Below are 14,808 nucleotides of genomic sequence, written 5' to 3' on the forward strand. Positions count from 1 at the left end.
CCTGATCTTGGGGATGGCACAAACTACTATGAATACACTATCAGAGCTGTGTTTAAAATGCCAAGCAGTCCCAGCACCCTGATGCTCCTGGAATGGCATCCCTCATTTATGCAACCTGTCAAGTCACTTCCAGAAGGCTTCACACAGCTGCCCACTTGGGAGAGGTGATTCCTACCAGCTCACAGCTGCCCAGGGAACCCACAGCCTGAATGTCTCATAATCTAACTTACACACCCAGCTCTAAAAGGCAATGTTAAACACTTCCCCTCCAAAACATTTAATTCTTCAAAATTGTTATGCTTCCCATTTTGCTTTGTTTTGGGATCACTATAAAGAATGGAGTTATTTCACCACTTACCAAATTTTTAAATTCATTTGGGCTTAACATTTTCATAAATGGAAGAGAATTTGGTATGATTCTATGAAGAAAAGCTTTACTTACATTTCAAGAAAGCTTGTTTATGCTGTTACGATATATTAAAAGTTTCTATATTACACAAGCACACATTTCCCTCTATGAGAGAGAAATTTCCATGTGGCTGCTTTCAACTGTTGTCCACTGGAAAGCTCTATGTGTGTGTGTGTGGACGCATTCATGTAACTGAAAGTGCTGTATTTTTTACTACTTTGCATTTTTCTTCATAAAAATCTAGCAGAAAAACTTTTTAGACACCCAGCCACCACCAAGCTGCTATTAGAATTATATACAAGTGAGCTAATGTCAGTGTTACTTAAAACTGAGTTTGTCTTGGGATGGTCCAGTAGTATGAAACAGGACCACACAGCAAGAAATCGTATCTTATAATTTTGTTTCTGATTTCTCGAGGAAGACTTCAACTTTAGAGTCCTTTTGCTAATCAGAAAGGGAAGGAGGAAGAATTGGTACAGTAAAGTTGCTGATGCTTATGAAGACTGACACTGGAATGTATTAGGGGAATCCTCATATACGAAAGCTGACTTCATTTTTTAAGATGATGTCAATAATCTTAGAAAGGTTAATGTCCTAATTCAATACAATTTGTTTGGATGACCAAACCCAGACAGAGGAAATTCATAACACATGCAAATAATTTCCACATCCTTCTAATACGACACATGCAGAGCTGATAGGAAAAAAAATTATGTAAAAAGGGGAAACAAAGGAAATTAATGAAACCTGTTGTTCCTCAAGTCATAGGGATATCGTGATCAAGCTACGAGGTTGTTACTTGAGAAATCCATCGTAACCTGATCACTGTATCTCTACAACGAGACCAAGACTTGTGTCTAGCACTAATATGCACAAATGCATGCATGTAACAACACCACAACCATCAGTCCTCAACATACTTTTGAGACATTTCATTTTATCCTTTAGCCCTGAAACACAGTAAGTGTGATTATTGTATTTCTCGAACAGTTGCACCCATCAAACATCAGTCTTATATCATTCAAGGACATTTCTAAAAGAACTTCCTCCCCATTCTTTACGAATACAGGTCTGAAATACAACATTGCAGACAAAGGGAGATGGAGTGTGCACTCCTAGTTTATTCAAAAGCATCATTCTGCAAGTCTGTAATCAGCATGCATAACACATCAATTTTGTTGTATTTTTCCAGAACAGCTGGAAAATGCAAATCACTAACAGATCACTGACAGATGTCACACAGCCATATAGAATGAGATTTAGGTGCCCATAAGAAATCAAGCCCGGACAGGGCACAGAAGTGTGCTAGGTCATGTTAGGAGTGAAGAAGGATGTCTCCTACTTTCATCTTCACTCCGAAATTAACTTCTGCTAACTGAGAAAAATGGGAGCAGGCTAGATATGTTCTTATAAAATGTTGCTGATGGTTGTCCTTTCTAAAGCATGAGGGTTTTAATTACACATATTCATATTCTGAAGCAAGCAAAAGCAGCATCAATGTATTTAAGCCCCCACACTCATAGCACCTACCTCCATTGGCCAGAAGATTTTCCTGGACTTTATCTTTTGAGTCCTCCATAACTTCTCCTATGTACTGGGCGATTTTCTTTATTACACTTAAGTGTAACAAGAGAAACTTTATTAGTGAAGAAACAAAATTATTATAAAGCAGTTTTCACAATGATCTGATAAACACAGAAATGCCCAAACAAAACACTTCTGAAGCAAGGCAGGTTAATTTGCAATTCAAATGATGATAAACAATCTATGATACAATGCAGAATTAAGTGTCTTACCTCTAAATACACTGATCTCTTCAAAAACATCGGCAATGTCATTTTGCCAGTGCTCTGGACTTACAGAAGATCAAGATTCAGTCTTCTGTACACTCATTATACACACAGCAGAAACCAGAAGGCAAGAAAGGCAAGAAACTAGTTTAAAACCCCCAAGGTGACAAAAGAACAGGAGGCTACATACAGACATTGACTGCAAATCTCTTCCACAGGATGCTAAAGAAACCCCTAGGGATTGCTGAGAAAAGGTTCTCAGAAAATACTCGGGAAAATAGCAGTTTTGTCTTGCTTGATGGGGAATTTCTTTCTTACTCCTTTTCTTTGGGGGACTCTTTCTCTCTTCTCTTTTAGCATGGTGGACAAGACACTCCTTTAAGGTGTAGGAGAACTAGATTCAAACCCTTCTGCCCAATTCAGACTAGTGATTTGTACAGAGACCCTCCTGGAGAACACTGTCTCCACAGAGTCACTTTTCTTTGCTCATTTTAAGAAATGGATTCATCAAGTCCCTCTAGCAGTAGATCCCTCTGTCTCTAGTCAAAGTACCTGTCTCATACAGGCTGAGAGACTTTCTGGTTGTTCAAGTGTCCTTCTGCACTCAAAAATATTCACAGAATTTGGCCTGCAGTTCCCTCACTGTCCTAGGTTGACTACACCTTGGAAAAAACCCAGCAGCTACAAGGTTACTGACTGATTATTAAATTGGCAGAGACATGAAGTGGACATAATCCTTGGCATTGTGAAAGGGAGTATAATGGCAGGCTTCTTATCTCTTTCCTTACTGAGGGGAGACTACTACAGCTGCAGATGAGCTGGAGACTGAAAGGGCATCTACAGTGTTTGGACAATGTGTTGTGTGACATCCTAGGGTTTTCAAGAGCAGGAAAGGGACTTTGGGCCAGGATACCAGGAAAGCATCAGAGAAGAGGATTTTCTTTCATGCGCTGCAAAGCATCTATCTCTGTTCCTGTGAAGAAACAGTCTTAGGAAAGGTTTTCCAGTTCTATGACAGGCAGGAAAAATCTGAGATTGCTGATGCTGCCAAGAATGCAGTAGTTAAAATTTAAGCTGTTTAGGGTCAATTTAGTCTGAAGAACAGAAGGTATTACTGAGACCTTTCAGTATATAAAGGGTACTTATAAGAAAGTGGAGAGAGGCTTTTTACCAGTGCCTATAGTGACAGGACAAGAGGCAACAGTTTAAAACTAAGAGTAGATTTAGATAGGACATAAAGAAAGAAATTCTTTACTGTGAGTGTGATGAGGCACTGGCACAGGTTGTCCAGGGAAGTTGAGGATGCCCAATCTCTGGAAGCATTCAAGGCCAGGTTGGATGAAGTTTGGATAGGGCTTTGAGGAACCTGGTCTAGTGAAAGGCGTCCTGTCCATGGCAGGGGGTTGGAACTAGGGGATCTTTAAAGTACCCTTTCAACCCAAATCATTCTTCTCATGACCCTGGACAGGTGCAGTTCGGAGTGCCTGTAGGAGGCATCTATACCCCTATGCTCCAGTTCACATCACCTTCTCAGAGCTGCTGCAGTTTTTCACCACCTGGCTGCAGCCCCATAGGGAGCTGGCACCAGCTGAGGGTTGCTAAAGTACAGCACGTTGCCCACACTCAGGCTGTGGGGGGGTTGAGGGATCCAGACAGAGGTTCCCTTGTGGGGTACAATGCTTCTCTCACGGATCTGGAGGCCGAGGTAAGTCCATGGGCTGGAGTGCTGCACTTTGTCCTCACAGATCTCAAACCCTGCTTCTTCTATGGCTTCAGTTGTCTTTTTAAGAGTTCTGTCCAAGTAAGTTTTTTCTGATGCACAGATTAGTATGTCATCCATATAGTGGTAAATGATTGCTTCCGGGAACAGGGGACAGAATGTGGGCGACGTACCACTGGCAGATGGTCAGGCTGTTCTTCATGCCTTGTGGGAGGACGAGCCAATGGTATCTTCTGAGTGGGGCTTCATCGTTAAGAGAGGGGATGGAGAAGGCGAACCATGGTGCGTCCTGGGGATGGAGCAGGATGTTAAAGAAACAGTCTTTAATGTCTATGATGGCCAGCAGCCAGTCTCGGGGCAGCATCGATGGTGATGGCAGGCCGGGTTGGAGGGGGCCCATGTCTTCAATGACTTCATTGATCTTTCGTGGGTCCTGGAGTAGTCTCCATTTGTCCTTGCCGGGCTTTTTCAGTACAAAGACAGGGGAATTCCAAGGGCTTGTGGTTTCAGTGGTATGACCTTTGTCAAGTTGCTCTTCCACCAGGGCTTCCAGCACACTGAGTTTTTCTTCTTCAAGGGGCCACTGCCTCACCCATTTTCGATTGTCAGTCTTCCAGGTGAGCAGGGGAGTAGATGGCAGCGCGCGTTTCTCAGTGGCCCCAGTCAGAAATCCTGGCTGGGAACGGTAAGGGTGGCACCCCACTCGGGCGCCAGTTATTACAGCTGGTGTGGAGTCAGTGGCTCTGACCCAGGAAGAGGTGACCGGCCCAGGGAGATGGTCCCAAAAGGAATCACCTTCCCGAGGCCCGGTGTCTTCCCTCAGCTGCTGGCAGAGGAGCCCTTGCAGAGGCTGTCAGCTCTTTAGAGATATCAGCTCGTGGTTTCAGCTCAGCTCTGCAGGGCAGCCTCCAGGCCAAGCCAGACCAGAGAGAGACGAGAGGCTCGTGTGGCTGGTTCCACACGAAGGCAGCTTTATTGTTGGTTCCCTCCGGCAAAGGGGAAAGCCAGGGATGAGAGCTCTCTCTCACAGGGGCAGAGGCCTTTGCTTTTATAGGGATACAGGGGATGGGTGAAGGCCAATGGGTTACAAAGGACCTGCATAGGGTCTCCTAAAGGATTGTGGGTCTGTCTTTTCTCGCTGTGACCAAAGAAGTGGTTGCCTTTCCAGGGAGTCCTGTTGGGCGATTGCAAAATCTCTTATCTCAGCAGAGATCCCTCCAGGGCAGGGGCTGGGCATACCCCACATTCCCTGACCTCTGCAACCTTGCCAAGCACTTCTGCGTATTTCAGCTTGTAGATAGAGCTGTTTTTTGTCTCCTTCATGATGCTCAGAGAACCCAAAGGATCTTGGAACAAGACAGCAGCTGGTAAAACCAGCATAGGATGAGGCTAAAGACATTAGGGAGAAAGCAGTTTACAGGGATGTTTTTAAACCAGGAGCTTCTCCAAGGGGCCTGAGCTGCTTTCATTACTCTTGAGTGCAGCTGGTGGCTGACCTGACAGGTGGGAGACAGCTCTGGCCTCTCTCCATAGATACAGAGGGTGGGACAGTTGTGAGCTCTCATGCACCTGACAGTCCTACCTGCCCAGGCAAGGCTTGGCTCCTTTCCAGCCCACACATCCTGTGGTCCCTGCAGCAGGATAAAGCCACAATGTGTGTACACTGTGCCAGAGAAATGTTCTCCAGTCCTGCCTTAGCCTCTGTGCCTTGCATCACATTCTGTGAAATGCAAGTGGGATTCACTCACCCAATACATTTCCCATGCAAAGACAGAACACATCCCCTGCACACCATGATGCCTGGGGCAAATGACAGGAATCAGACCCCTGGAGGAGCCCCACTGACTACACTGACATCCAACAATGGGCAGTTTTCACAGCCAACCATCAGATCTCTGCCTTTAGATGAGATTAATCTCATCTTGAGCAAATACCATGTTAACATGATGCATTATAAAAGGAGTTTCAGCAAAACTGCTTCAAGAAGTAGTAATAAAAATCTGTAAAGAGAGTAACTCCATTTAACCTACTATTATGTCTTGAGACTCTCATGTTTTGCTTCTGCAACTGCTGCAATGTCATTACCTTCAAAAAAAAAAAGAAAAAAAGTCTAACACTCTTTAAGTGATACTGAGAATGAAAGGGTGCTACCTGCCAGACCTCCAAAACACTGCAGGGAGCAGAAGTCCTGCAATCTGAGGCCACTCCCAAGTATGCCACTGACCAAGGACCAGAGAGAACCCCCGGGTAAGAGTGATCCAGGAGACTGTCAGCTTTTAAGAGAGCTTCATGCTACCACAGGATGACATGGAAAAACACTCCTCCCCCCTGTGTAAATAAATAATAAAAGTATGTGGAAACAATAGCTCCTGCAAACTCTTGCCCCTTCTCTGCTGTCCTGGCAGGTGGCAGCGCTGACAGGTTTGCACTGCCTGGCTTTACTGGCAGCTGTGTTTATCCAGCAACAGTTCAGCAGGCAGCTCTTTCAGAGGACCAGGAACATAAATGCTCAGGTCATCTGAACAGGCTTGTAACCCTCTGGATGCCATTTACTTCAACCAAGTGTGAGTGCTTGGCATTTTAACTCTTGAATTACAATTTAGACATAAAACCTGAGGCATTTATTTAATGCAAAATGCTTTTGTATGTCCTTGTGGGACTCACTCTGCTAATACATTTGATTATTCTGTTGTTTTGATTAATCCTTGCTGATTATTCTCTGTTACTACTCTAATGTTACTACTCTAATGCATTTTTCTTATTTTTCAAAACATCTTTCTTATTTTTAAATCTTGTTGATCCTTCCTGGTTACCTATCTTTACAGGCAAATGAGACAAACAGGAGGAGTCCTTGCCTCAGCCGATTACAGTGGAAGGGCCTCACTGACCCCTTTGCTCAGTGCCTAGAGTCATTACTGGCATTAAAGGGACAATTAGTGGAGTAAAGTGGTGTTCAGCTTGAACAAGAAGCTGTACCATGCTGGCAAGTAAAGACAAAGATAAGAGAAGGAGTCGGTAAGCCTAAGGAGCTCCTACTGACATTTCACATATAACTGCCCTCCATGATCTTACACGGATTCTGCAGTCAGCTTTTCAGAAGTCCTAATTCTTCACAAAGCTGAGAATTAGTTATGCCTTTCTGAAAAACCACTTCTGATGATTCCTGGCAGCCCTCAAACCCAGACCACACAGTTGCTTCCTATCTGCTACCCTGACTAGAGACACAGAATCACAGAATATTCTGAGCTGGAAGGGACCCACAAGGATCATTGAACTCTTTCTATTAGAACAGATAGCAGGTATTGGCACCGTCTCTCCCCAAATTTGCCCCCATTCCCACTTCCTCAAGAATCTCTGCAACTGAACAAGAAGCTGGAATGTGTTACAAAGAATATGGGGCAGTATTTTTGGCAGTCACGGTGGAGATGGTTTTGTCGATAAATTAAGTTGCTCTGTCTTGCTTAAAGTCCTGAAAAAGCAGTATGGTTCAGTTTTAGGTAGTCCTGTGAGGAGCAGGGTGTTGGACTCGTTGATCGTTATGGGTCCATTTCAACTCAAGATATGAATCATATTCTATGATTCTAAAAGATCAATCTTGTGTGCCACCCAGAGTTACCAGATGCAATCATCCTAACACAGCCCTTAGGTAGCACCAGTAAAACTAGAAAAAAAAAAATCCTATGCAGAAATGTATTCTACCAGACCAACTTTTACTTAAACTGCCTAGCACAGATTCAAACAGTTTATATCAGGGTTTCTGTACGTCTTTGCAACTGCCACACCAAGATCTATGAAAGGATTGAGCATACTTAGACAAGAAAAAGCTTATCAGTCCAGACTGGAAGAAAAAAAGCAAAAAGACCCAGAGCTAACACCTGCCTCTGTGACCAAAACTACATGTGAGGTACACTGCCAAAGCAAAAAACAGGACAAAGCAGAAAAACCCAGCAGCTTATACTTTCATTGCCTCAAAGTCTACCTTGTGCCATGAAGTATCTTAAAACCTGGCATTTTCTCAGCTTGCTGTACTACATTATTCTTTTGTACACCCAGGTCAGTTTGTCCCAAAAGGCAAACTTGGCAATTGTCAGCAAAGAGATCATGTGAGTCTTTCCTTAAGTAGTTTTGATGCAATGTGAGTAAATATTCTGGTTTTTAAGGAGTTTAAAAGCCTGAGAGGGAGGGGCTGGACTTCATTCAAAAGAATATAATCGTTAAAACTCCTCTATCTGGTTGAAAAGGCATAGAAGGCTCAATAGAAATATTCTGTCAGAACAAGATCAGGGAGGGCTTCATATTCTCTAAACGTTTTATCAAGTTTCTGGATGGGGTGGGAGGATGTTCTTTAAAACAAAAACAAAAGCACAAAATAAAACAAAATAGCACCACAACCCACCATTTTAAGCAGTTTCCTTATGAGAAACAGCTTCCCTAGCACTGCCACTCAAATGGATTGCTGTGCTGACAAAACTACCGTGGACATAATTCAGCTAAAGTTTAAGGAGTGATCCTTTCTTGTGGTAACTCCATGGCAATCAACACAAGGGTTAAACGAAGTCTATCCACTTTAGTCCAGTTGTAGTCCAGGTTGAACTAAGTCAGACCAAGGTGAACACAAGGACATACCATCCCATAAAAACAATGTCTCTCATTTGTAGGTGGTAAATAAGATCTATTTTACCTTTCAGCAAAGCTATCAAGTTTTCCCAACTCATCTGACAGACCAACAAGAGCATCCAGTGTCCCCACCTGTGCAAAAGATGAGAATTAGGTGAAAGATGCACAACTCTGTCTAAGGCTTCTGTTGGCAGAGCCTTAAGGAGACTGACTTTTCCTTAGCACATGTGAATTTAACAGTTTGGCAGAATTTTATTTACTTGGTGGAAAACAGTAGCAATTCCTTTACCCAAGAACTAGGGCATAAAAAGCCTTTTCTAATAAAGGAAAAAAGTATGTGTAGTCTCAAGATTACACGTCAGTGCCTTTCTTCCTGTTTTCACTTCATCCTCTATCATCCAGCTGCATAGAATAGTCTTTAACCTGACAAAATAGTGATAAGAAATGCACACAAATAATGCACTCATACAAGCAAGTCAGATGTACTGAGAGAACCAAGGGAAGCAGAACTTATTCAAAAGGGGGTGTCTGTCTGAGCTCTTTGCTATTACCAAAGCAAGCCTCTCGCAAAGCAATTTCTGACCAACATCTGCTCTTTGAATGACTGTCACAGTCATAACCCCATATTTATGGTATTGCAGCATATTGCCAAACCTTTTCTTGTAATGTTGCCAGCTCAACATTATGAAGGGTCAATCTAAGGGAGAAGAAACAAATTTTATGTAGAACAAATAGAATGTGAATGGGCATCTACAGATAACCCAAATGCTTTACTTTAACATAAGCAGATTTACACCAGCAGTGGGTTAAGGTCCACAGATGGTAAAAATAAGGTCCATGGATGGTGAAAATCATATCAATCTCAGGTGTGCATACAAAAAAGCAACACTCTTTTCTCTGTCAGTAGTCTTGCTGCCATGGCTGTGGAGAGTCAGCTACTCCCTTTGCATTAGTAATCCATTATGTACCATACTGTATGACTCTCATGATTAGGAGCAAGTTGTACATGGAATGCAATAGATCAGTTATTTAACATCTCACTCATGTTCACTCCTTACACATGTACTCTTCCAATGTGAAGCTCAGCTTCAAGCACAATGACTTACTTCTCTGTGTGCAGTTGACTGAACAAAATTCAGCCCCCAAACACAATCTCCTTCTAGTCTCTACATATTACCCCAAAAGATAAATCCGGTATTTATCCCAAAAGTCCTTAGCCCTGGCTAGTGCTGCTGTATTGCCCATATACAAACCCCTTCCTCACTTACCTTTAAGTCTGGAATATGGAATTTGCTGTTGCTGGACAAGTTGGATTTAGATGTCACAGTGTTCATTCTCTCCCATGCCTGCAGATTTGTTTTGTCTCCTGGGGCAGAAATCAGCCAGAACTCTGACATGATCTAATATTTTCCCTTCACTCCTGGTCACTGTAGAAACTCAAAGCAGGTAAGCGGATAAAAGAGCACCACACAAAATGTGTTCTTCCCTAAGAACAGAAAGAGTTAGAACAGATCAGAGATTTTTCTTCTTCAGAAACACCAGGAGAGTGAGTCAGTCCTGTGTCTCAGGCTGAAATGGAACATGACCTTCTCCAGAATGTCATGGAAAGAGTGTGGTTGCTCCTTCCTTCTCAGGGTTGTTCCACCCAGTTTCTGCATGAAGGAATGAAGCTTCCTCCTCCCCTTTTCCCTCCCAGCCTGTTCCATTTGCCTTGCGCTGGAAGTTCAGTGCCTGTTGGGGAGCTTGGGGGCTTTACCAAACCAGCCAAATGTAATAAAGCATTTCTGCTTGATAAATATTCTCTCTCGAATTGTTGGACATTTGCAAGGAAAAGTGAAAGCAAGACCTCTGCTGAACATAAAGTCTGCAAAAGATGCCACTGGCAAGCCAGAGTATTGCTCTCCCCTGTGTTTTTTCTTCCCAGGCTCGAGAAGAAGGAGCTGGAGGAAGGCGAGTCCTGGCGTACGGAGACGGTATCAGCAGAACCACGCAGATGGAACAGTGGCGAGAATAGAGGGGGGACAACTACCGTGGTGTGAAGCAAAGAGGGGAGGGCAGGAGAGCGAGCAGCTGGCACCACACCGCAATCCCCCGTCCCTTCCCGAGGACTCCCGCGGTGCATCCCCGCCACACGCCCTCGCTCTCAGGTGCGCGGGACAGGGCAGGTGCGGCACTCGCCCTCGGCACCCGCGCCGGGCCCCGCCGTGCCCGAGCGCTGCCAGCACGGCTGTGGGGGCTGCCGGGGCCCCGCGGGGCACTGCCCGCTGCTTGACCTGCCCGCTGCTTGACCTGCCCGCTGCCTCACCCCCCTGCCGTACCTGCGGGCGCCGCTCCCCGTGCCCGCGCCGCTCCCAGCCCGGTGGCTCCCGGCGGCTCCCGGCGCGGACGTGCCCGGAGCGGCGGCCGGGCAGGGTCGGGGCGGAGCAGAGCGCAGCGGGGCGCGGGGCGGCCGCCGCATCCACGGGCGGGGGCGAGGGCGCCAGGGCTCCCTCCCGGAGCACGGGGGGCTGCTGCGCCTGGTGCCGTAAAAGCTCTGTCACAGCTCTGACTACGGCAGCTTTGCATCTTTTTGCTGTCTTTTAAACTAGCGCAAATAATGCAGAGGCCATTTGTTTTTATTAAACGCTGACTACCTTTAGCAAGTCTGAAGGTTTTGGAATAATTCAAGAAACTTCTAGGAAACTCTTGTTTCTGGAACTTCTTTGGGTGCTTTATTTAACAAATACGCGGTGCAGGAATCTGCAAGACAGTGATGCTTACATTCCTGGAGATGCTTCTTCCTTCGTGTGTAGCTGTGGCTTTTAGTCCTTAAGTAAATCTTGAGCTTGTCCTACATTCCGTTAAGCTTGGTTAAGACATTGGGAGTATTTCATGGGTTGTGTGGAATTATGTTCTCCAGGCGTTTCTAATCCAGGCATGTTCTGAAGGAAGCAAGTCTAAAAACTCCGTACCTCCCTTTGAGAGGCATCTGGGCAAGAGGGAGTCGAGCGCCTCACTGGGGGTTATCCAGTTCTCATCTTCCAGTTGAGTGGTCTAATTCCTGTGTTGTCATACAGCACTTAGGCAATCTCTGCTATTACTGGGGCTTATTTTTGTCAAAAGATGGTGTATTTTTAACTCATGTTTCTCTGTAACAAAGATAAATTCAGCCCCCACAAGAAATTAAGCAGAAGGATGCTCTTGGTTTTCCACACGACCTGTTGTAAATCAAGAGGGTTTGAGATGCTGGGGCCAGGCAGGTGCAGTCACGCACAGAAGCAGAGCTCTTGACACTTCCAAGAACCTTAAATGAAGGCTCCTAAAAGATTTAAGTATCTTCAGCACTAGGAAGAAGCAGCTGATGCAAGGCACCCTGAATGATGCCATGTAAAACATGCTTTAGATAGCTAACGTGTAGGTCAAGGTCTTAGGCTCTAAATTTATAGATTCTTTAGATTAGCCAAGGATTCATCTTCCTTTGCTTCTCTTTAACATTTTTAGTGATATATAAAAAAGCAATACATGTGTGGAGGAGGAGAGTCTTTACTGAAAGCACACCAGAAAAAGACACAGAAAAGATCTGTAGCTGAAATAACCATTTTGAGGGGGCTTTTTCCTTGCTTTTTTGGGTTTTTTTTCCCTTTCTGGGCTAATTAGACATTCAGTTCCCATAAATGCTATGATTCTAATTCTTTTCAATCATAGTGTCCCCTAGGGCACAATAAAGGGTTTTCTGGAAGTTATAGAAAAAAATGAACATATTGATGTGTGAGATGGCATTCACAGTGGAAGTGATTATTGTCTACTCCTTCTTTTTTGTTTGTTTCTTTAGACTATACACTTTAATAATGAAAACATACTTAACTGAAGTTCAAGTATCTACATCATGTATATTTACCCACAGCTTACAGGTCTGAAAGGCACAGTAGACCTGATCGCCTAGGTAAGGCAGTTCCTTCCCATATCAAACCAAGTACAGTTTTCACTGGATCCCTGCTGCAGTCTCAAGCTGTGGAAATGCTTTACATGATTAATTTTAGAAATGTTACATTCTCATAATCTCTTTAAATTTAGAATTGTGTAAGTTGAAACTAGTGTTAACAGATGAGAAAAGTTCCTTGCTGCAGTGGTGCTAGATTTCAGGGATTTTTTTTCTCCACAGATGGATGTTATAACAAATAAGGTAAAATTCAAGTTGTAGGGTTGTTGGATTTCTGGATTCTACAATATACACTACTTCATTCCTGAACATTTTTATAGCAGGAATACCATTTTTATTTTTTTCATGTGGCTTTTTTACTGTTATTGATGTGAAAAATATCATGCTACTTAATTTATTGTTTTAAAAGAAAATTACCAAGAAAACCTCATGTTAGTGTCTAAGCAATGTCCTGTTTAATGTTTTCCATTATCATATTTTGTGGGTTTACTGCGACTTTTTAATCTTTTTTCTTTTTATGCCATTACGTATTTTTAGGCTGGATGAGGCAGTGGTGAAGGTGGAGGGGAAGGAGCAGGCAGCTGTGGGACAAGGAGCGTGCTGCAGTCTGGTTGGTAACACAGTTCTGCCAGCTCATTTCCCTGGCTGGCCCTGCATGTGGTGCCATGTGATCTCAGAGCTGTCTAATTCCCTCATGATCACCACGTGTCTTTATGCTCCCTTTGATCCATCAGAGCAATGAACTTTTCTGTGGCTTTGCCTCTCTCTGTATTTATGAGTACTTCTTCAGATGCCACACTGAGGGAGCAAAATGCTGCCTCCAAACAATCACTAAGAGTACTGAAATATCCTACTTGAAGTATCTCCCAAGACATCTTTCTCAAACAGATAACCAAAATCAATTACCTAGATAATTACAACATTGACACTAGCAGCAAAGCAGCTCTCGCCAGTGTTTTACACCTCTAGGAATTCTTTGTAGGTTCAGACCTCTGATGCTGCTGAATGCCTTTTGAGGTGCCCTGGAATATCCTGTTGGGCCTTCAAGCTGCTGTTCTAGGATAACACAGGCCTTCTGCACACCCCAAGTAACATCAACAACCCCCTGTGAATGTTTGGGATTCCTTATGATATCCTGAATAGAGGACAGGTGAACTCAGAAATTTAGCTGTAAATATCTATGAACAGCTCATGGTGCTCTAATTATACTGTGGAACCTGATGAAACTCACTCCACGGAACACACCCAGTGGCTGCTGCACCACACTCCTCATGCTCCATTAACTGCATTTACCAGGGATGAGATTGAGCTGCCTGAGCTTCTAGCGCCACCAGAGATGTCCCTGCACATCCTGCCTGGCCTCTAGATTACACTGCAAAAGGGTATGGATTTTCCACAGGTCTTGTGTCAGCCCCATCTAGGTGCCCTGGATACCATATAGCATCTCAAATGCCACTAGACAACCTACATTTAAGCAAGTAAAGCTTTAACTCTCTGAAATGGGAGCTTAAACACCTAGCTTAAACCTACAGGTACCTATATTTAGGTGTGCTCATCTCCCAGGAATCTCATTTCTAATGCCCTCTAACACAACCTAGAACAGAGCTCTTTCTAGTCATGTTGGTATCATCATTGTTGCGATACATCATCCAGGGAACACCATGCATAACTTATTTGAAACAGCTTCAGATTGCATTTTGTGCCAGTTACACATTGTTAAAAATTTAGTTGCTGTTTTCATTGTTTCTTCAAGATGCATATAGACTGGATACACATTATTTCAGTCCTTGTTTTTTGTCCTGTAAATTGGAAAAGGAATGGTTGGAATTTTGGATGTTGGTTTGTTTTCTTCTTTTTTCAACAGCAATGCTACAAAGCAATAGAAACGTGTCTTTTTATGGCAGCTGGCAAGGTTCTCATCAGCAAACCCTGGACTTGCTGTTTTCCATGGCTAATGGACACGGTTTGCCACAGGGTGAGAAAATTAACCTCCTCCACCAAGGCTGCCAGAACAACTCCTGCCTTCCTGCGTTCACACGAAGACCATCCAGAATGACACCACAGTTTGCCTGACGGACACTCCTGACGGACAGACAGCGCTCTTTGTGTGCGGACACAGGACGGGCCCGGTGGAGAGGAGCACAGCTGCCCCGGCTCCTGCCCTCTCCCCACATCCCCTCTCCTGCAGCGCCGCGCTCCGGGGCTCGGGGACCGTGGGCAGCGCACACGGAGGAGGCAGCAGCGGAGCTGCTTCGCTGTGAGCTGCAGACCTTGCTGTCCCTGGTTTGCTGCGCTTCCCCCGTTCTCCCCCGTGTGAGGCAGGAGCAGAGCCGCGGCCCCGGGCCGCCCGCCC

The 14,808-nt window shown here is 44.4% G+C and overlaps 2 protein-coding genes across 6 annotated transcripts in view; one reads left to right on the forward strand and one right to left on the reverse strand.

Moving 5' to 3' along the window:
- Window positions 1-10,099, reverse strand: part of ATP6V1C2 (ATPase H+ transporting V1 subunit C2) — a 26,797-nt gene extending 16,698 nt beyond the window's left edge. For 2 of the 4 annotated variants that reach the window (XM_032104277.1, XM_032104276.1), the window contains exons 1-3: window positions 9,805-10,099; window positions 8,601-8,668; window positions 1,940-2,025 (exon numbers count right to left, since the gene is read on the reverse strand). In XM_032104277.1, coding sequence (XP_031960168.1) covers window positions 1,940-2,025; window positions 8,601-8,668; window positions 9,805-9,933 — 283 coding nt within the window. In that variant the 5' untranslated portion in view covers window positions 9,934-10,099. The remainder of the gene's footprint in view (window positions 1-1,939; window positions 2,026-8,600; window positions 8,669-9,804) is intronic. The other 2 variants (XM_032104275.1, XM_032104274.1) reach the window with 2 other exon arrangements.
- An 11-nt stretch (window positions 10,100-10,110) lies between these two features.
- LOC116441880 lies at window positions 10,111-14,733 on the forward strand. 2 transcript variants are annotated; one of them, XM_032104279.1, is made up of 4 exons: window positions 10,111-10,306; window positions 10,461-10,683; window positions 12,993-13,065; window positions 14,320-14,733. In XM_032104279.1, the coding sequence occupies exons 1-4, from the start codon at window positions 10,111-10,113 to the stop codon at window positions 14,509-14,511; spliced, it is 684 nt and encodes a 227-aa protein (XP_031960170.1). In that variant the 3' UTR covers window positions 14,512-14,733. The 2 variants fall into 2 exon arrangements, with proteins under 2 accessions (XP_031960170.1, XP_031960169.1); XM_032104278.1 differs by lacking the exons at window positions 12,993-13,065; window positions 14,320-14,733 and having other exon boundaries at window positions 10,461-11,674.
- The last annotated feature ends 75 nt before the right edge of the window (window positions 14,734-14,808 follow it).

The sequence above is a fragment of the Corvus moneduloides genome, chromosome 3, assembly GCF_009650955.1.
Source record: "Corvus moneduloides isolate bCorMon1 chromosome 3, bCorMon1.pri, whole genome shotgun sequence".
NCBI classification, from domain to species: Eukaryota; Metazoa; Chordata; class Aves; order Passeriformes; family Corvidae; genus Corvus; species Corvus moneduloides.